The sequence below is a fragment of the Dama dama genome, chromosome 11 (genome assembly GCF_033118175.1).
Source record: "Dama dama isolate Ldn47 chromosome 11, ASM3311817v1, whole genome shotgun sequence".
Taxonomy (NCBI): Eukaryota; Metazoa; Chordata; class Mammalia; order Artiodactyla; family Cervidae; genus Dama; species Dama dama.
The window spans coordinates 7,267,526-7,289,409 of NC_083691.1; the positions used below are offsets into that span (position 1 = coordinate 7,267,526).

At 58.5% G+C, this 21,884-nt stretch overlaps 1 protein-coding gene across 1 annotated transcript in view; it reads right to left on the bottom strand.

The window, feature by feature from the left end:
• Window positions 1–10,360: 10,360 nt before the first annotated feature.
• Window positions 10,361–21,884, bottom strand: part of PTPA (protein phosphatase 2 phosphatase activator) — a 32,314-nt gene continuing 20,790 nt past the window's right edge. The window contains exons 7-10 of the mRNA XM_061154431.1: window positions 21,109–21,233; window positions 20,070–20,170; window positions 15,630–15,737; window positions 10,361–11,789 (exon numbers count right to left, since the gene is read on the bottom strand). Of these exons, the coding sequence (XP_061010414.1) occupies window positions 11,709–11,789; window positions 15,630–15,737; window positions 20,070–20,170; window positions 21,109–21,233 (415 nt within the window). The 3' untranslated portion in view covers window positions 10,361–11,708. The remainder of the gene's footprint in view (window positions 11,790–15,629; window positions 15,738–20,069; window positions 20,171–21,108; window positions 21,234–21,884) is intronic.

Sequence of the window (21,884 nt, forward strand, 5' to 3'; positions counted from 1 at the left end):
CTGGCTATGCCTGACAGTCAACATTCACTTGGTACGGGTTTAACGATTTCATTCAGGATGTAGGCTTGGCGATGGAATGAATGAAGGGATGGATTCAGGGAGTGGGTTAAAGGAAAAACAGTGGGTGAGCGATGATTTGCCCACCCTCCCCCAATCAACCCCTTCCCCACTCCCAGCCCCCTGAGTCTCTAACTCCTCCCCAACTCTACCCCCCAACCCAGTCATTTTCTGATGTTTCTTAAACACTCCCTAGAGCCTTTCTCACTTTCCTTCCCTGGCTCCCAGCCACCCTCCAGGCCACACACACACACACATACATCCCCCAGCCCAGGGGGGAACGTGAAGGTCTCCTTTGACACCCACATCAACCAGCCTGAGGAAGGTTGGAAGGCTGAGGAATAAAGCTTCCCTTTGTTGGGACAAAGAACGGGCAGTCTAACTCAGATAAAGGACCTGGCCAAGAACAGGATAGGTCCACTTGGGGAGGGGGCAGTCAGATCTCTGTGTGACTCACAAGACATTTTGGATGGATCGTGTTGTTCAGTCACCAAGTCATGTCTGACTCTTTTGCGACCCCGTGAACTGCAGCACGCTAGGCTTCCCTGTCCTTCACTATCTCCAGGAGTTTGCTCAAACTCACGTCCACTGAGTCAGTGATGCCATCCAACCATTTGGATGAATGGACAGTTCCAAAACGCTTTAAGCCAAGCAAGGAGTCCAGGTGTCCAGATTCCCAGGCCTGGATCCTCTCCTCGACAGGTCCCCCCTTATTCAGGCCTCAGAAACTCAATCGAAGCTGACTGAAGCAAAAAAGAACTTCATTGGCTCAGGAACTGGAAAGTCCGTGGTGTTTTAGCTCCAGGCACAGCTGGACCCAGAGGCTCACATGATGTCACCAGGGCTCACTCACTGTCTCTTGGCATTTCCTGTTTCTTCTTGGCCTTTTCTTGGGTTTTCTCTGGGGCGTGAGCAAGAGGGCCACCAGCCAGGGCCAGCTCCACCGGCACATGACCAGTACAGTCACCACCAGGGCCACACGTTCAAAAGACTCCAGGCCTGGGATTTCACGCCCTGCTGTCTTGATGGGGCTTAACATTTATGCTGTCCTGAAATCCATAATCATTTTGACTTTGAATCTGCGTTTTATAAGTGAAATGTGATGGGACAATGAAGCATGAGCTGAGGGCTTGGAATTTCAATTCCCTTGCCATCCTGCCTCCCGGTACCTCCTTCCCTCCCTGGAACAAGTTCTCTGCCCCTGACTCCCCTATCTCTGGCCCCCGGCCCTGCCTGGCATCCCCCCCTCCATGTGACCACTGCTCCCCTTCACCCTGGGAACAGACAGGGAGGTTGGGGTCAGGCTACGTGCCCAGCAGCACCACAGGGCATGGTGACAGCCCTTGTTACCCTGGGTTGGAAGCACCACGACCCGTCTAGAAACCAACCAGAGACTGTGACTAGGAGGAGGCGGGCCTCTTACCTACCCTCTACCCAGGGACTGAGATCCTTAGGGAGAGGGAGGGGTCACCCCTCTGCTGGAGATTGAGGTGAGTCCTGTGGGAGGGGAGGTGCCTAGATCCAAGCTCTGGTCAGAACTCAGCACATCAGCCTGGTGGTCGGTGGAAGGAGAAATTCACCCTGGGGCAGGAGTGAGTTTGGCATCTTAGAGGGCCAGGGAGGGAGCACAGGAAGTAGGAGGAAAATGGAGAGGGTCAGAGGGGTCAGATCAGAGTGTGAGTTTCCTGTTAGGAGTGAGAAGCCACTGGTGGAATACAATGGGACTCACCTGTGATCAGCTCAGTGTCGAAGCCAGGTTCAGAGGGCAGAGTGAAACCAGAGAGGAGGATAGCATAGGGGCCTGCTGAGAGCTGACAGCAACTGACACCAAGGTGGCCGCAGTGCAGATCAGGGAGAAGTGGGCAGAGCTGGGTTATAATTTGGATGGACCCAGGCTTCCCTAGTGACTCCAATGGTAAAGAATCTGCCTGTAATGCGGGAGACCCAGGTTTGATCTCTGGGTTGGAAAGATCCCCTGGAGAAGGGAATGGCTACCCACTCCAGTATTCTTGCCTGGAGAATCCCATGGACAGAGGAGCCTGGTGGTCTATACAGTCCATGGGGTCGCAAAGAATTGGACACAACTGAGCAAATAACACTTTTACTTTCACTTGGATGGATCCCGTTGGACCTGCTCATGGGTTGGATTTGGGGAATGGAAGAAAGACAGGCTAATGCCTGGATTGGGGGTCAGATGGGTGATGCTGTCCACAGAGACAGGCTGCGTGGGCCTGGGGGAGAAGCAGGAGCCAGCGGCCACCAGCAGTTTCCAGGGCTGTAGAGAATCCTCCTCTTGCCCATCTGAAGTGTCTCGTCCTGCTCACCAACACAGGACCTGCATCAGACAAGCCCACTTCCCCTCCGATTCCCCAGGAGGAGCCAGAGACCCTGCGCTGCATCTAAAATCCTCCAAGCCCGTTTCATCATCCCTAAAATGTGAAAGTGATGCCAGTTTCCGGGATCGCTGAGGGCGCTCCGTGAAGGCACATGTAAGCACATCTTGCAAGATGACACGTGGCTGCCCGCCAGCACTGTCATTACCGGCCTTGCTATCCGCCTCTTCGTTGTCTTTGTGTGGACCAGCCCTGCCTCCCAGAAGGAAGCAGGGTTCTGGGAGAAGGTGCCTCCCAGACAGGGCTGACCCTGGAGAGATGAGCGCGAAAGCAGGAGGAGGAGGGGGGCTGTCAGGCCGACTGAGTGAGCGTAGCACAAGGCAGCCATGGCCACCCTGAGGCCTCAGTCCAGGAGAGGCTCCTGGAGCAGGAGCTTCGACAGGAAAGAGAGACTCAGCGCTGCCCCATCCAGCCAGTACCTTGACCTGCTTGGGCCTTGATTTACTCCTCCAAGAAATGGGTACATAGTTGGCCCATAGTGAGGATGAGGTAAGACGTGCTTTCAGGCACTTCACCCAGGGTCAGACACACAGGCCAGGCTCAGGAGCCACCAGCTCTGAGGTCCCTCGGAGGACATCGGCAGGGGTTCGGGTGCATGTGGCTTCTGGGGCCTGGAGCAGCAGTGGCAAATGAGGATAAGCTGTGTGGGGGTGGGGGTGGGGGGGCGTGTAGGAATGTGTATGGAGTGGGGCAGGAACAGCCCCTAAAGGAGATTGTTCAGCCAGGAGGACTCACCAGGCCAGTGTGATCCAGGCTGGAGTTCAGGTCCGGGGTCGGCAGTCAGCAGTGGGACCACCAGGCCCAAGCCACACTTCAGAGCCTCCCCAGGGGTTCTCGCTGCTAGGGGGGCTTGATCAGCCTGCAGGGAAGCCTCCCTGCCTCCCTCCCATCCTCTATGCTGCCATCAACCACCACAGGCCCTCTTGTATCGTCCTGAAACATCCGTGAGAAACTAAAAGCCACACTGGAGCTCAAGGGTTAGAACGTCCACATGCTGTGAATGTGCACTCAGTCGTGTCCAACTCTTTGCAATCCCATGGACCATAGCCCGCCAGGCTCCTCTGTCCATGGGATTCTCCAGGAAAGAACACTGGAGTGGGTTGCCATTCCCTTCTCTGGGGATATCTTCCTGACACAGGGATTGAACCTGGATCTCCTGCGTTGCAGGTGGACTCCTTACCTACTGAGCCACCAGGGAAGCTCCAGCATAGTCCCAAGCATATAAGGAGGGGAAAGGGACCGGCAGGCCAGGAAGTCTATGTAGAGGTCAGCGAAAATCCAGCTGCAGAAGCCCAGGAACAGCAGATGGAGACCAGCCTGGGACACAGCCCACGGCCCAGTGGGAGGGGATGAAGCCCCCGCTTCTTTCTGCTCGTGGGGAGTTGACTACGTGCTGGGCGCTGTGAATGCCACCCCAGCCTCGGGGCTCTGGACTGCCATCCACACGCACACGTAGGAAAACTGAGAGGTTCAGAGCAGTGAAGACCCCTATTCAAGGTCACACAGGCTTGCTTGGTTCCCAGGTCCTTCCCACCATCACACGCCCTAAGAGCCCTGGTGCTGTCCCCAACATACCTGGTGGTGGACATGGGGCCCTCAACGTCCCCTGCTCAGTGGAGGGTGCTGCCTTGAGGCTCTGCCCCTTTGCTGGGACTTGGAAAACCAGCCTCCACAGTATTGAAAGCTCTGGGAAGAACGGAACCATTCATCCCATTGGTCCCTTGGTTTGTAACTGCGACCACTGCCAGCCCTAACGCAGGTCGCAGGCAGGGGAAAGTACACTTGACTCTAGCATTAGTTTCTATACGCAGGCTTTGCTTGCTGTCATCCTGCAGGTGCCAACCAGGGGGCCACAAGCTCCCCTCAACTCCCCCCCGCCCAAAGGCTCCAGGAAGAATCCCAGCTGCCTCCCTGGCTGGTCCAGCCTGCAGGAGTTCTCGTCACTCGTCCCTGACGGGCTAGAGTCCATGGGGTCGCAGAGAGTTAGACACAACTGAAAAGACTTAGTCCCCCAGTACACTACTCCTGGAAGCCTCCAGCCCACCTGCCCACCTCCCTCTCAGAGAGACTCTGCTAGAACATACCTCTTTTCTCCTGACAGATCTGAGCAAGTCTTCCCTCCCCACCTCTCTCCCACCTACCTCACTGTCAGAAGTACACCAGACTCCAAGGCTCTTTAGGGGGAAAGTTTTTTTAATTCTAAAAAATGACATGTGGATATTATGCGCGTGCGCGTGTGTGTGTGTGTGTGTGTGTGTGTGTGTGTGTGTGTCAGTCATGTCCGACTCTTTGTGACCCCATGGACTGTAGTCTGTACATGAGATTTTCCAGGCAAGAATACTGGACTAAATTGCCATTTCCTACCCAAGGGGGATCTTCCCGACCCAGGGATTGAACCCATGCCTCTTGCATCTCCTGCATTTGCAGACAGATTCTTTATTACTGTGCTACCTGGGAAGCCCATGCCTTTGGATATTATAGAAATGCCTGTGGACATTATAGAAAGATTTAAAAATCAAATAGGAACAACAAAAAGCAAAGTTAAAAGTTCCCCATAATCATTTGCTTTTTTCTTTTTGTGAGTTCAGTCATGATGTTTAACACTTTCATAACCATCTTTTGGAGGCAGAAATAGTGATGCAGAGTTTCCAAAAATCCTCACACCCCCACCACTCAGCAATAAGCACATTACTATCCAGAGAAACAGCCTTCTGGTCCTTAGTCCATGTACATGGACAAACAGAGGGACAGACTGATCAAAAATATAGATTTTTCGCTTTTTTACAAAAAGGGGTTGTACTTTCCTCCAGTGGTAAAGAATCCACAAGCCAATGCAGGAGATGCAGGTTCAATCCCTGGGTTGGGAAGATCCCCTGGAGATGGAAATGGTAACCCACTCCAGTATTCTTGCCTGGGAAATCCCATGGACAGAGGAGCCTGGGCAGGAGCGGCTACTGTCCACGGGGTCGCTAAGAGTTGGACATGAGTTAGCAGCTAAACAGCAAACAAGCAGTTGTTTTAGCTACCTTCCCTGCTTCACAACAGGTCGGAAGCATCTTTCTAGAAGAATACATGAAGAGGCATCGTCCGATGGCCCATTGTATGGTTGCTCATCCGGCCTCTAACAATCCCCCACTGCTGGACACCCAGGATATGTCCAGTGTTCCATTAGGAGAAGTCATGCTAGAACAGGCTCTCAGAGGAGTGGTGGAAGGTGAGGGGTTGAGGGGAGCTGTCTGTCTTGTTCACTGTAGCACCCCAGCACTCAGCACAGGTCTTGGAGCCGAGCGGGCTCTGGCGATGTTTGCTGGATGAATGAACCAACACAAGTCAGCCTCTCCAGCTCCCCTCTACCCGTGACTCTGGTGCTCGGCCTGCGGGGGCACTCAGTTTCCCCAGGGTCGCCCACTGCACTTCTGCCTTGGTCTTTGTGCCTTGGAACTGCTCTCTGAGGTCCCTCGCTCCAGCGCTAGCCGGCTGGCTTCAGGACCCCCTCCACCTCAGCAGTGTCTCCCTGCCTGCAGGCTGGGTGCCCAGCTTCCTCTCCTCCCTCCCGATTCTCCTGGGCAATCTGGCCCACTTCTGTGCCTCCAGTGTCTGCACTGTCCAGCACCCTCCTAGGGACGGTGGGAGACCAGACCCATGGCAAGGGGCAGGGAGCAGGGAGGGCTGATGAGCCCTGAGCTTACGGGGTGGGCCTCAGGAACCCCAAGGAACACCAAGTAGAGAAGCTGTGTCTGCAAAACAAACAGCCCCCTACCAACCCAACTTCCAACTAGGTGGCTGCCCCCCCCAAGTCCCCTCAAAGGCCCTGGGGCAGCAGCACAGACACAGGCAGCCAGTGTGCGGAGCGCTCAGAGCAGGGACCGGTGGGCGGTCACACAAGCACGCCCAGGACACCTGCCTGGTCTGGGGGCGCGAGGTGAGGATCTCAGAGGAAGTGAGGCCTCCGCTGAGCCCTGAAGAAGGGCCAGGGGCTCCCAGCGGGGGAAAGAGTTCTGGGGAAGGAGCCGAACCCTAACTATCCAGTAGCCCCGAGAGTCTGAGAAGCTGAGAGGAGGCCAGGGTCGCTGGTACCCAGAGAGACGGGGTGGGAAGGGAGCCTGAGGCTGGAGCACAGGCAGGGCAGGGGGCCAGGGTGCGTGGCGGGGGAACCTGGAAAACCCTGCAGCTTGACTCCTCTCCCCACTGGGGACAAGGTCTCAGCAGCCCCGCCAGCCTCCCCATCAGCCAGGTCCAGCAGGTCTACCCCACAGAGCTCCCCAAACTCTGCAGCCCTGACCCAGTCCTGCTCCCTCCCCTGGGTGTGCCCAGGGTCCTCAAGAACCCCACCTTCTCCCTTGGCACCAAATCCCACCCCAACCTTCCCCTCCCAGCCCAGGGCGTCTCTCCGGCCTTCACAGGACCTTGCACGTCTCCTTCACCACCCCCCAGCCCTGGCACCAGCGCCAGCTTCCAACCCTGCACATGGACAGCTGCCCCCCATTTCCCAAATCCCAGGCGGGCAATCTGGGTCATAGGTTTCTTTCTCTCCATCTCCACACACACACAGGTGCCCACTACACCCCCTCTGTGGTCACTGCCCTGGGGTTTACCACTACCTGCCATGTGCTAGTCTTCGCCGGCAATGGGATCCAGCCCAAGCTGGTCCCTGCCATCCTGTGGCTCGTCTTCTAATGGAGAAAACAGACAGTAACCATACATCTTGCAGATAATTAAACGCAGTGGTGTTGTGCATCTTGAGGATGTATACAGGGCTTTGGGAGCCTCGCAGAGGTGACTTGGAGCCCCCAGGGGCCTTCCCCACCGGCCTTTCCAGCACTGCCCAACTGCCACACCTCAGCGCACAGCAGGGCCTCACCAGAATGCCCTCCGTCTGTGCATGCCCACGTTCAAGGCCCGGCTGAAACATCACCACCTCCCCAGAGCCATCCCTGAGCTCCCCCGACTCCTTTATTCCCCTTCCTCCACTGCTGGTCCACTAGCTGTTTTAACATATATATATATATATATGGTGGTTTTTTTTTTGGCTGCATGGGGTCTTAGTCACGGCTTGTGGGATCTTTTGCTGCGGTGTTTGGTCTTCTGGTTGCTGCCCGTGCCTGCAGAGGCAGATTTAGTTGCCCCAGGCATGGGAGATCTTAGTTCCCAACCAGGAATTGAATCCAATTCCCCCACATTGTAAGGCAGATTCTTAACTACTGGACCACCAGGGAAGTCCCTCCACTAGCTCTTATTCCTCCCACTCAGAAGTTTCTTGAAAGCTGGACACTCACCTTTTCATCTCTGCATTCCCCAAAATGCCTTGGATGGAGTATGCATAAACTTAGCAATTTTTGGATTCAGGAAAAACATGTTGCCGGGCTTGGGTACAAGAAACCTTCACCTTTGTTCTCCTCCTACCCAACTCCTGCCTGGGCTTTTCCTCCTAGAAAAAAACCTCTTCGCTCTCACGTCCCCTGAGCGTGGCTCCAGCCTTGGCCCCTTCGAGCCAGAAACGAGCAGAGCTGGATTTACTCTGTGCTCTGGGGCCCCGCTGGCGCAGGGCGGTGGGAAGCCAACACCCCCGCCCCTCCAGCTTTGCGGCCAGCTCTCAGATTCCCCGGGACCCAGTGACAGCGGTCCATCCTTCACTGAGCACCGAGTGGGTGGGAGGCACAGACCCTCGCCAGGTTCCCTCTTCCCGGTCCTGTTGGGCTTCCCACCGGGCCCCAAGTCCCGGCCCACATCCTGCCTTTCCCCACCCCAGGGGCAGTTGATGGCCTTGCCTCACATCTCCAAGCCCGGAGTAATTCCCATAAGATCCGTCCAGTGGACGCCCCTCTGTCAGAAAGGACGGGCAGCCCAGCGCCTCCTCCAAGGCCCACTCGCATCACTTGGCCTCTCCCACCAGCATCGCCACCTTCTCGCCTCTCCTGGGTCATTCCCAGCATACGGTGGACACGGACACGGTAGCCTGCAAGCCGGCCTGAACGTCCCCCACCCCAAAGCCTTCCCTGATCTCAAGCCCCCGCCCACCTACGCACCCACCCAGTCTCTGATCACTTCTCAACAAAAAAGGGGAGGTAAGCTCTCAAGAGTGAGGCCCTGATGCACACCCCTCCTTCTGGACTGGGGGGCTTGCGGGGGAGGGGGCACTCCGGGCTTCCACGAGCCCATCAAGCCTCATTGTGAGCATCTGGCCCACCTGCACGTGTGCGTTCTGTGCCCCCTCCCTGCCCCCCAGCCTGTGCTCTCCCCACCCCCTCAGCTGGAGCAGCCCTTGGTAAGGACAGCCCTTCTCTGACCTTAAGTCACATGTCCAGCAAGTCACCACCTCCTCCAGGGCCTTGACCTTGAGGTCTGCCGCAGCTCCCCTGCAAGTCTGCCCAGAGTCAGCCCCTTCTCTCCTTCACCCCCAGCTCCCGGTGAGCTGGGAGCCTGGGACCCATCACTCACTGACCTGGCCCTGATCGGCTCCAGCAGCCCAGCTGCCTGCCCACACCGCCTCTTGGCAGCTGACAGCCTCTGCCACCCCCAACAACAGATCCTCACTTCGCTCTGCCCTGACCTGAGGAAGTGGCATCAAGCTGCACGTCCCAGGAAGTGGGGGTCTTCTTGGCTCCTCTTTTCCTCCTTGCACCTTCTTCCTGTTGGTGATACTCTGAACACAGCCTAAACCAGACCACTTACCACCTCCACCCTGAACCCTAATCCAGGCCACCAGCCTCGCAGACTGGGTCACCTCCGCCCATACCCCAGGCCCTTTCCAGGTGCAAGACCCTCCACAGCTTCCCAGACTACTCCAAGCCCCGCCCCTGACTCCGAACACTGACAAGAGCTCACAAGTGCTGCCCCACTGCAGCCCCCCAGCCTGGCCTCCTCCCCCTCCCCTCCCCTCCCTCCACCCCTCCCCAGAGGGGCTCCGCCACCTCTGCTGCTCCCCTTTGCCAGCAGATCCTTCTCCTCTTTGGGGTCTCAGCTCAGGTCATTCCTGACCCTGGGAGCTCAAGTAAACTGCCCCCTCGCTGACCCTCTCTAGTTAACTGCTCTCCTTTTCTTTATAGTAATGCACCACCACCTAACATCTTGGTATTTTTGGATTTACTGTCATCAACATTAGAATGCGGAGTGTACAGCCACTAACTGTGAAACGAATGAATCCCAGAAACCTAAGTATTACTTTGCTCCTTTTTCTGATCAGAGGCTCAGACATGAAGTCAACTATCAGGGTCTCCAAGCCACCAAGTGGCGCGGGCTTTGAGTTGAACTCACATCAGTCTGACTCCAAAGGCAGGGCTCTTGGCCACCAGGCTCTCCTTGCCCTGTGCGAGGCCTCCCCCCCGAGGCTGGGCCAGAGGCCAAGGGCTCTTGTTTTCGGAGGAGGTTCGTCTGAAGACAGAAGCCAAGTCTAGGGCACAGCAGCCCAACCCAGACTCCCAACTCCAGCAGGACATGGACACAAGGAGTGGAGACAGCACAGAGGGTATCCCCTCAAAAACTGCAGGGACCCGGCTCACAGTCAGTCAGACCCAGTCCAATGACTGCTCAGGCCGGTTCAGGGCTGACCCAGGGACTCAGGAACAGCCACAGTGACCGCAGAGCGTTTGCTGCATGCCAGGCCCTGTGCTGAGAACTTCACACCCCACGCTGGCTCCTCGCAATCACCCTGTGAGTATCCCCTCTTTATAGATGAGGAAGCTGAGGATCAGAAAGAATCAGTAATTTACCTAAGACCTTGTAGCTGGGCATGGCAACAACCAGGATTTGAACCCAGGGCTCAGCTTTCAGCCTGCTCAGGCCCCCCAGACCCCAGCTGAAACAGCTCAAGCCCTAGACTCCTTGGCCTGAGGGAAGGGGACTTCATGGAGGGACAGACTGCCGTGTGGAGAGAAAAAGCACGTGGCTTGAAAAGACACACCTCACACAGGTGACAGGTGCAAAACAGAGGCTTTAATCTGAACAGCAATGAAGGCGCCATGGCTGGGGGGGCCCGGGGGGCGCAGGGAAGGAGGAGCCAGGAAGGCGGTGGTGTGGGCCCGGTGGGGGAGGCAGGAGCTGAGCCTCTCCTAGGAAACTATTTCTGTGACTCTTGCAGCCCCTGTCCCAGCCTGTTCCCAGGCCATCGGCCCAGACCCAAAGGCCAAGCCCCTCATTTGTGCTTCTCAGTTGCTCCCCCTTCCCAGAAGGGTGGGTGGGCCCAGAAACGGAGAACAGGCAGCAGAGAGTCAGAACTGGGAGCAGCCCTCCCCGCAGAAGAAAACTCTGGAGACGGCCAGCTATTGCTAGCACCCCCTCCACCCCCCAGTCTGGCCCAGCCCTGCCCCTGCCCCTCTTCACAGCTCCTCCTGGAGCCCCAGCGGGCGAGTCCAGGGAGGCAGGAGGACGAGGGAGCTCAAGCTCCCGGAGGAGCTCTCCTGCATCCACTCACCCACCACCCCGAGAGAGGGGCAGGGAAACAGCGTCACAGGCTTGCAGAAGCAGCAGCAATGAGGGAGCAGGAGCAGCCGGACAGGAGAATGCGGGGAGCAGCCCAGGTGCTACCTGGCGGCAACCGGCCCCCGGCCCACCCTCTCTCCTCCAGAGTTTCTGCCACCCGCTCCCAGCCAGGGAGAGCCTGGGGAGCAAGCCCTGCGGGCCCTCCAGAGGGCACCGTAGAGCCAGAGAGCAGAAGAGCAAGGATGAGGCACTGGCCAGGGGCCCACACAGGCCAGGGGTCAGCATGAGGAGGGGCTGGGAGGGTCACTGGCCAGAACAGTCCACGCTCCTCCCTTCCCAACCCCACTCCTGGCTGCTGCCAGCCTCAGCCTCCAGCCCTCAGGACCCCCAGACACCCACCCAAACATGGCTTAGGAAACTGCCCCACCCGGTGGGGAGAGCAGCTGCTCCAACCCCTAAAAAGGCAACCTGCAAGGGAAAGTGATGGCCACGGCAGAGTACCTCCCCCCGCCCCATGATGGCCGGGTCGGCCTGGGCTCAGATGGGACTGAATGGAAGGAGAGGGAGGCCAGGACGGGAGCGGGGCCCGGGACCCTGCGCTGGCCCCCTCACCTTGCCCGTCCACCACAGGGCAAGTCGGGAAACTGGCCACACTTTGGTCACTTGTCCCAACCTCGGTCCTTCAGCCCTATGCCCTGAGCCTCCATCAGCCCCGCACTCACCACCCACCCCAGTAAACAGCCTCTCATCAAACAGAAAGAACAAGGGGAGGGGGTGGGGAGGGGGCGGCAGCTGGAGTCGGGGAGGGCAGGCACGGGAGCAGCAGCCGGGATGGGCCACTCAGCACGACGACGTGACGGGATGGATGGGCAGCAGGCTCCCAAACTTGAAGTGCTGGATCACAGGGAACTTCTCCAGGCACTGCGAGGAGACGGGGCAGAGGGGACAGGTGAGGGCTGCGTGGCGCCCGGGCAAGGCCCGCCCAGCTGCTCAGGCCCTGGACGGACCCTCGGACGGCTCCTGAGGCCCGGAGCAGTGAGGTTGCAGCAGGTGTCCGCCCAGGGCCCGGGAAGTGGCCTGGCTCCAGAGCAGCCCCCAAGCCTTTGGGGAAGAACAGAGCTTCCCACCCGTTCCTGACCAGCCCTTCCCACCCAAAGCCCCCCAACTCCATGACAATCAGGCCAGGCCCTGGTGAGGACAGGAGAGTGAGAGGGAGGGAGGAGATGGGGGGAGAAGGCAGCCCAACCCCACGAGGCAGCAGCCAAGAAGAGGGGCAGCCGAGTGACACCACTAGGCCCAAAGGGACAAGCTGGGGCCCAGAGGGGAAAAGAACCCTCCATACCATGGGGACCCCTTGCCCAGGGCCCGCCCTGGAGAAGAGGCATGGGGACACCCTGGGACACCAGCTGAGACGGGCCCCAGACCCGTTTTCCCACTTTTCAGTTCTCCAGGCTGAAAACGGCATCCTGGCACTTCAGAGTGAGACAGGAAGAACCGGCTGACAGCGCCCCGCTCCCCCCACCACAGGGCAGTTCCCAGCAGCCCAGTACTAGGGCAGAGAACAAGCGCACTGGGCAAGGGGATGGCTCCCTGAAGTCAGTTGGGCCAGGGCCTCGGCCCAGGGCTGCAGCAGAGGAAGGGAGACGGGAGCAGCAGAGCCTGGGCCCCAGGCAGACGGGCCCCGGGCCTGCCCTCTGGCCCAGGCACTGTGGCCGCGCCATGCGGGACCTGGAAGGGAAGAGCCCGCCCCCACCCCCCACCCCAGCCCACTGCACAGGCAGCAGCCCCACGCATGCGAGGGAGGGGGGCCTCCTCTCAGAACTCTGGCTGCACAGGCAGGCAGGATGTGCACCTCCTGGCTGGGCTGGAACAGGATTCTGGCCTCAGAGAGGGCAAGGGTCCCATCCTGTTACTGTCCCCTCCTCCTGCTACCTCAGAGGAACAAAGGCCAGCGCTGGCCCGGGGTCCCTGACCTCAAGAGCCAGCAGCAGAGAGATGAGGGGGCCTTTGCCAGCTCTGTGTGTGTGTGTGTGTTTCAGAGGGGTGTCCGTGTGTGTCAGAGCAGGGTGTGTGTGTGTGTGTGTCTCAGAGTAGGGAATGGTCCACAAGGCCTGAAAGGGGATGGAAGGATAGGGAGCTAAGCTGTGTGAGGGAGCAGAGCTCCAGGCCACAGTCAGACTCCTGGGCCTGGGGCAGACAAAGTGGGGGGCAGGCAGCTGGGGGTGGCCCCTGGGCAGGGAGGAGCAGCAGATCCAGGCCAGAGGCAAAGGCAGCTGCCATTGTGCTTAGGTCATGGAGGAAGTGGTAGGAGTTTGTCAAAGGGGGGCCCCCCAGGGCCCTGGAATTCCAGAAAGGGTCAAAGGTCAACCTGCTTCTAGCTTTCAGGCCTGAGAAGTTACAAAGGCAAGAGGCTTAGGGGACTGGAGCAGGGGTTCTGTTCACTCCACCCTCAGGGACCCCCCAGACAAGCTTCCCCAGGGCCAGAGGAGGCGAGGAACTGGGCTCAAGGCAAAAGGCTGCTTGGGGCAAAGCAAGAGGAGCTCCAGGGTCACAGCAGAGGCGCCTTGGGCCGGGCCTTTTCTCCGGACTGACCTGTGCCGGCAACACCTGTGCTCTGGACAGAGCAACTGCTTCAGCCGGACTGAGGCCAGCGGGCAGCCCTCCCAGCTCCCAGTGACTCCCGGGTCCTGACAGACCCTTCTAAAGCGAGCACCAGCATGGGGCCAGCCCTTAGGAAAGACAGGCCCACCCCCCACAAGGGCCAAGAAGCATCTGGTTCTTCCGCTCAGAAAGGCCAAGACAGGTAGCTTGAAGGTGCAGACAGTTGGGCCCAATCTGATGCCAGGCCCCGACAGGCCTTTGTGGCAGCTCAGGGGACCAGCTCCCCCTCCCACGGCCAACTCTGGCTGGGGCTCTGGCCTCTGCTAACCCCCATCTGCACTTCAGAACTGGCAGGCCTCGGAGGTCCCCAAGGACCGGAACCCGTTTGGAAGAGCGAGTCCTTACCTCGCTTTCCTCTGCTCAGGAAGCGTGTGACTCCACAGCCCCAGGGATCACAGACTAAGGGTGACCTGCTAGCAACTTAGAAACGGGTGCTGCAGGGCACAGGGACTCATGAGGCCACGAGTGCCAGGGCTGTCCTCCCAAGGCACGGCCACCACACAGTGCCTGGCAGGCTGCGTGCACCCAGAGCCATAATTTCTGGGTTTCAGGAAGGGCGCTGGGTTATCTGCTCAGCGCTCCCTCTATCTGGTCCTGAGCTGCGGGCAGCTTTCAGTTGCTGACCTCCTGTGTTCAACAGGGAGAGACACATGGACAACGGCTCCACCTTCGACCGCCGTGTCTGTGCGGCACCATCAGGGCTGCGGTCTTACTCTGCTCCTCCCTCATCCTGTCAGCCAGGGTTCTTTTGCCTCTGGACACAGGTAGGGACCGGAGGCAGGGCCTCCTGTTTCGCCCTTCGGGCCCCAGGTCAAGATAAGTTTAGTCACTCAAGTAAGAGCCTGCAAAAGGACAGCATCTAAGAGTCCAGGCAGGAAAGACCCCACAGAGTCCAGCCTATGGGGGTGGGGGTGGGGAGACCCCTTCAGCACCCACTGTGGGACTGGGGTGGGGAGGGGTCGAGAACAACAGAACACACAGGGGACACTGCCCCGGGGGCGCTCCAGCAGAAGGGCCAGCGTGGAGGGTGCCTGCCCAGCCCCAGCAAGGGCTCCTCTCAGATTAGAGGCATGTGGGCTGGAACCTAAACACAGGATGTGAAGTCCAGAGGAAGGGGACCGCAGGGGGAGGGGGGGGGAAGGGAGGGAGCGGGGCAGGCCTGGTCAGTCCAGTGCCTTTAACCCCTTCAGGGCCGCAGAGGGGTCCAGGCCCCTGGAAGCACTGGTACTCCCAGCCGCACCCAGCGCCCTGCACCCTGCCCTCCCTGCTCCTCTGCCTCTGCTGACAGCCCTGAGTGAGCTCTGGGTGTAAGGAGGCCACCTAGACAACCTCCCCCTTCCCCAGAGAGGGATGACCAAGGATCAAGAGAGGAGCACCTCCAGGGCAACATGTGAGACCACCAGCTGAAGGGTGAAAAGAGGGGCGTTTGGGACCCACTGCTCCGGGTGAGGGACTTCACACCAGGCCCTCCCGGGTCAAGGTCAAGCAGTTCTAGGACTGGTCTGCCTAAGATGTCGAAGGAGCTAGAGGAAAGGACAGGGTGGGAAGAAATGTCTCCTCCCTACTTGCCAGAGAAAAAGTCACGTCCTTGGCTGGGAGAAGGGTGCCAAGGAGGACGAGCAGAGGGGGCAGGAGAGAGGGCGGCCGCCTCCCAGCAGGGGGAGCTCCGGAAGCCCACACCTCTCGCTGCTGCTCTGACCCGAGAGCAGGGAGGGCCCCAGAAGCGATTATTAAAAATGCAGCCCCAGGCCTCCCCGCAAGACCTCCCACCTGCCCAGCCATCAGACACACCAAAGTGGGAGAAACATCACTCTGGATGATGTCTCCAAAGGACACAGCCTCTTCCCAGGCCTGTTTCCTTCTTCACGTCCCCACAGGACACAGAGCTGAGAAGGGCCTCCAGCCATCCGACAAGTGGGAAGAGACCCTGGATCAGCAGGGTCTGGCCTCAGTCACAGGGCTTTTCCGACTGCCCATCCCACAGACAGAGATTCAGAGGCCTCAGGTGTCAGAAGGGGCTCGCGCACAACTCAGAGCTGAATGGAGAGCAGAACAGTGGGGTGGGGCCAGAACCGAGAGTGCCAGCCAGTCCCTGCTCACCTCGGCCTTATACATGCGGATGAGACCCTGGTTCACTTTGGACCAGGAGGGGACGGCACTGATGTTCCACAGCTGGTTGGAGTGCTCTGCAAACGGGCCTGTCTTCATCTGGAAAAGAAGAGTTCACAAGCTGAAGAGGTGGGCCCTGGAGCCTACCCCCTGCTCCCCTGCAACAAGGCTGCTCCAGCACACACGTGTACACACACACATGTAAGCACATACATACACACGCACGCATACAAACACACACGGACATATATACAGAGACACACTCTCATGAAGACCAGGCGGCAGCATGCACCTATGGGGTGGCAGTCGTGCAGGCAAGAGCGTGTGTGCATGTGCCCACACGCACGCACACACACACACATGCAAGATACAGGGTCTCTCCTGGCCTGCCACAGGCAGAGCTGGAAGAGCCTAGGGAAGGGATGGTTTGGGAGAGGGCCTGGACCAAGCCCAAGCACCTGACTGCCCTCTTCATGGCAGGCGGAGGGAGGAAGAAAGAGGGGAAAAACACGGACCACCTGCAGCAGATGCGGGAAGAAGGTCTTTAGAAAGCCAGCGTGACCTGCCAGCCGAGTGGAGGACGGATGGCAACCCCAGCAGCAAGGGACAGGCAGGAGCAAGGACCGTATGGTCCCAGGCCCTCCTCTTGGAAGAAATCCTGCAGCAGGCCCAATGGAGCCCCCATGATCTCAGAAACCAGCACTGAGACGAGAAAGCACATGTGCCTGAGTGCACCCCTCAGAGAGCACAAGGCCAGCACGTCTGTATTTATTAACAGGCAGTTCACAATCCCCTCCACACTGCCCCCTTCCCGGCTGATGCTGGGGGACAGGGCTCAGCACTTCTGAGCGCAGGCTTCAGAAGAGAGTCTGAAAAGTAGAGGCTGAGCTGGCGAGAAAGCAGACTTGGACCTCGAGTAGGTGGAAGGTTCCAGAAGAGGCTGTGTGTGGAGGCGGGGCTGGTGGAGAGCTGTTCTAGGGAGAAGGGATGGATGGGGGTCCCTCAGCCCTCTCTCCACACTGGGCATGAGTGCGGGTCCCACGAGCACAAAGTCCTCACCCACATCTGTGGACTCGCCTGGTGACCCACTCTCTCACTCGCCCAGTGAGGGCAACTCTTACAAAACTGCAAGATCGAAGTTGAAAAAGCTGCCATTTTACCCATCATCTCCCTCCCTGGCCCAAGTGCCCCCAAAAACCTATCTCAACCCCCAGGTTCAGGAAGGACAATGGGCTCCTTCCCTGAGCAGTGAGGCCACAGCCCAAGGTCCCCATTGGGCTTTTCCTGGGCTGGTCCCTTCACCCAGACGTCCCCCTCCTCTCTAAGACTCCCTCCTCCAGGAGGGCAGCCAGGAGCCCCCAGCCTGCAGGTGCCAGCCCTCGGCCTCATGGAGCTTTGTTCCCAAGCCCCACTCCATCAAGCTCCACCCCATCCTCCCCTGGCCCCGCCCCTCCCCCAGGCGCCCTGCCCCACCAGAGGAGCCCAGGCTCCAGCCCTCCTTGCACACTTCCAGGCCCTGAGAAGCTCAGGATCACTGGAGCTATAGAACCAGTCTCACTCTGGACTGAGCCCTGTGAGAAACCACCCAGGAGGCACCCTGCCGGCCTCTGTCACAGTCACAGTCTGCTCAGCAAGGGCTCTTTGGCCAAGGCTAGCAAGGGGGCGTGGGAAACCAGAGGCTCTGCTTGCTGGGCCAGTCTTCCCCACTAGGGGCACGGGATGGCAAGCCAAAAGGCCTCTCTGGCATCCTGGCAGAGCCAGGGGTAGGCCTGAGCCCCAAGGCCCCAGAGGCCCTGGCCCCCTCCCTGGAAAGGCCAAAGATGCTTTCTCTAGAGGGGCTGCCCCACCCCGGCCACCCCCACCCTTCAGTCCTTTGGAAGGTGCCTCTGCAACTCTGCAAAGGAAAACAGATGAGGGGAAAAAGGAATGGGGTCGAGAAGACCAAAAAAAAAAAAAATTAGCTCATTCTAGCCACAAAGGGAGAAGAGAAAGCTAGAACGAGCAAGAGAGCTGCAGTCCCGCAGTGACCCCAGGGGAATTGTGTGAGTCAGAGCAGCCATATTGAGCAGGAAATTACTCACAGACGCTGCGTTCCTGCCTCTCCACTCCCAAGAGAATCGGCCTTTTGTAAATGGTTCCTCTGTCAGTAACTGAGGGGGGATGGGGTTGGGGGGAGGCTCTACACAGCGCCTTCCTGTCAGCTCCTTCCCTTCCAGCTGAAATCTGATCCCTCCCTTCCCAAAACTCCAAATTTAGAAGCCAGATTGAAACTGAAATTCTTTTCCTGCCTGCCCTGGGCTCTTAAAGGCGCCAGGGCTGCATTTCCTGAGGTGGAGAAGCCTGCCCGGTTGAGGGCCTTGTGCAGGAGGCCCAGGGCCACCAGGGCAGGTCCCAGGCTGGCTGGGTCCCCTGTCCGAGGCTTGTCTGTTCAGTCTCCTAGCTGCGCCAGCCCTAGTGAATCCCTGGATCTGCAGAGGCAACACGGCCCCCACCCCAGCCACAGCACACAGGCCATGATACACAGAGCCCCTCGCACCTGTCAGGGCCCCGCGGCCAGGCTCAGGCCTCGGGCCTCCCTCACCACACGGAGGGGCTGCAAGAACCCTGTCTGGGTGCTGAGCCCAGACTCTGGAGAACTAGCACAATATGTGCCTTCAACAGGAACCACGCCAGCCAGCTCAGGGCCGGCCAAGTAGGTGAGAGGGGCCCCTGCCAGCCCTCTGAGCTCTGGGGCATGCCCCTGCTAGCATCCAGCGTCTCCCACCACGCCCAGGCACCCAGACCCAGGGTAAGAACCAGGCCTTGAACAGAGGGTGCAGAACAACCTAGAATGTGAAGGCCTGCCAGCCTCCTCCCAGTTCAGGCCTCTCCCTCAACTGTTTTCAAAACCCCCGCTAAGTTCAGTGTGTCTTCAGCACCACCTAGCGGCCACTGTAGGATTTCCTCTAGCAGAAGACCTGCGTCCCAAATTTTGGGAAGGCTTTTGGGTTTTCATACATATAAAGCGTAACCAAAAAAACAAAAATACAAAATTTTAACGCGGAGTCAATTCCCATATTCCCTAAGGCCCAGCCTGGTCTTCTACCTCATTAGTTACTGATACGGGCCCTGGGGCTTGGCCAGCCACCTGGAGGAGCCTAACAGGCTTAGCCTCTTAGGGGGGCCAGCGAAGCCACCCCTTCTCCCCGCCCAGGCCCAGGTGTCCCGGGGCTCTGCAGACCCTCCTGACCTAGTCTGGAGACAGCAGCATGTGACTGGCCCTCAAGGCAGCGAGCCAGGCTGCCCTGGAGTCCTTCCGACCTTGCGCTGCCTACAGTGCTGAAGGCAGCAGATCTCAGAGAATGAAGCGGCGGCCACTCAGCCGTCAGAACAGGCTTCATTTGCTGACTTGGAAAAACGTGTCATTCCCCTCTGGCCTCTGGAGTTTGGCAGGGGCCTGAGCAGAATGGGGACCAGGAAAGCCTGGAACTACGGCTGTTTAACCGGGCGGCCCCCTCTTCAGGGGACACAATGGGCAGCAGAGAGAGCAGCCCCCACAGGGAGGGGGGATCCACAAGTGTGCCAGGGATGTCGCTGGGGCCAGGGTGAATGTGTGCAGGTGTCAGGAAAGAGAATGGGGGCAGGACCTCTGCAAGAGGCAGAGCCAGGGCACCCCTTGGAAGTCTGTGGGGGTCAGGCACTAGGCAGGGAAGATGAAAGGGCCTCCTGAGAAGCCCCAAAGCAGTGGGTCCCCAACTTTGATGCACAGTCACCTGGCTCATGTCATGTGTTTAAATTCAGGGTCCTAGCGTTTGCCCCCAAGATTCGAATTCAGAAAGCTGAGGTAGGGCATTTTAACAAGCTCCCCAGGTGACCCTGAGGAAGTGGTCCAAGGCTGCACTGTGGGAGATCCTACTTTAGCAGGTTAACAACACCCACCTAAATGACCCCTGCTGGATGGCCTGAGGGTCCAGGCCTACTAACTTTCACTTCCAGCACTTCATGTGGCCCGTCCTCAGACACCAACAGAGGTGTGTCCCTTCAACAGAAATCTGTCCGGCTGTCCACTCCGGTCTCTCCAACTCCCGCAAAGGCTACATTACACACATCCACATACGCGTAGTTATACAGACACTGGGGGGCCCACTCAAGAGATGCTGATACCCACCCACCCTTCAGACCTGCTTCATCGGTCACCAAGTCCACCTAATGACCAGGTCTTAATCCGTCAGCTCCAGTAGAAAGTGATCTAGGGGAGGAGATCCTGGACAGCCAGAAGGTGGCTTAGCCTTTCAGAGAGGCCTAGCTGGGCTTCCTCTTCAATAACCTACTTCAGGGGTTGGCCCTGCCACCTTCAGAGAGCAGCTCTGGCTCCTCTGTCCAAAGCCCCCAGCCTCAGTCCTTTTGGCCCGGAGGCTGCCGGGGGCTCCTTCCTCACTCCTTTCCTCTCACCTCGGTGATAAACAGGATGCACTCCAGGAACATGTAGTCCTTGTGGTTCTCGTTCACAGCCTTCTCATCCACAAAGTGCCGGGGCTCCAGATATGGGTGGTCTGGAAACAGCAAAGAGCCCTGGGGTTCAGAACCAGGCACTGGCACCACCAGGCCACAGCAGACCAGCCCTGTTAACACCCGCCCGAGGGCCTAAGATCTGCCCCTGCGCCCTCAACACTTGATCTCGCAGAAGCAATAAATGGCCCTGTGTGTATACTCTAGTGTAATGAGTATCAGCTCTGCTTCTTTCCAGCCATGCGACTCAGTTTCCTCATCCATGCAGTGGGGGAAAAGAACACCCTGTAAGGGCTAGGGGTGGGGAAGGTACCTAACCATCAGCACCGCCCTAAAGCCCTCAGCATGGCGCCTGCACAGGTCAGTGCTGACCGTCTGCTGGCAAAGACCCTGCCCAGGGTCCCCGAGATGATCTCCCTGAAGCACTGAGAGCAGGGCCTGGCACCGGAGAAGGGCTCTTTACTAATGTTATTTTGAAGGCAGTTAATTCTACATGCAAGTAGACATGGAACCCTCACCCACTCTGGCTTGCCCGTGGGAAAGTGAGGGGAGCCACCACCAGAGCGGGCTCGTAGTGGGCGGGCCCCAGACCAGCATCTGGCAGCAGCTCCCTGACAGCCCCCTGTGCACAGCTCGATAATAACAGTGGATGACGCTGGTCACCGAATCAAAAGAACCCCTTATTTTCAACACAAAACCCTGCAGCTGTGGCCAGGAGCAGGGGCGCATCTCACACCAGGCGCGTGCCCTCAACCCAGCCCGTGTCACTTCCCATTATCTCGGTGGTGCGTGGCCTTCGCCTCCCTGGCCTGCCACGCCGCCGGCTGCAGCAGCAGGTCGGCAGCAAGCCGGCTCCATCAATAGCTGGTCCAATGCCTGCTTTACAAGCTGTCAGCGCATGCCCTGGGAGGGACGGGAAGGAAGGAGGGGAGAGAGGAGGGCCGGGGGTGGGGGGGGGGGGGTCTGTGCCCCACTTCAGTACCTATCAGCTGCGAACTGCCCCAGATGAAGGGCAGAAACTGGAAGTCATCCAGGCCCCACACACCCTGGCTGCCAGCCGGCTCCATCCGGTATGTCTTCTGGAGCTTCCTCATAACCTCAAGGTACCTGCACCGGAGGGCGGGGAAAGGCAGGCGGGTGGCAAAAAGCAGAAAGACAGTCTCAACCCTTCAGCCAGTAGAGCTGAGGAGGCTAGAAAGAACCACCGAGGAGTGTAACAGGTCAATTAAAATCTACATGCCAAAGTTACATATCAGCTGATACCCTCAAAATAATGTAGCTTCATTTTCTCTCTCGCGTTCAGCCTCCTCTGGCCCAGGAAACAGGCGACACACCAACCGGGAAAGGGGTTAGTGCCATGACATCCTAACAGTGTGAGAGCCCGGGCAGGGGCTTCTCTCGCCAGGGTCTAAGGAGCTCACCCCTCAGATCCCTTCAGGAACTGCCCTGGAGCTGCCGCTTCCGCAGCACCTGAGTGGGGCCCAGAACGGACGTGTCAACGCCCTCTGGTGACTGAGACACGCCCATGTGCAGGGAGGTGGCCTGGGTGGTGAGGGGAACAGGTCAGAGCCTGCCTGCCTGGGTTCAGCTGGCCATGACCTCAGTGAAGAGACCTGATTTCTCTATGCCTCAGTTTCCTCATCTGTAAAATGAAAACAACAGTTGCTACTTCCTCGGGTAGTCATGAGAATTAAAAGACTTGCATGTAAGGTGCTTAAAAAGAACCTCTACATGATAAATGCCACAGAAGCATCAAGC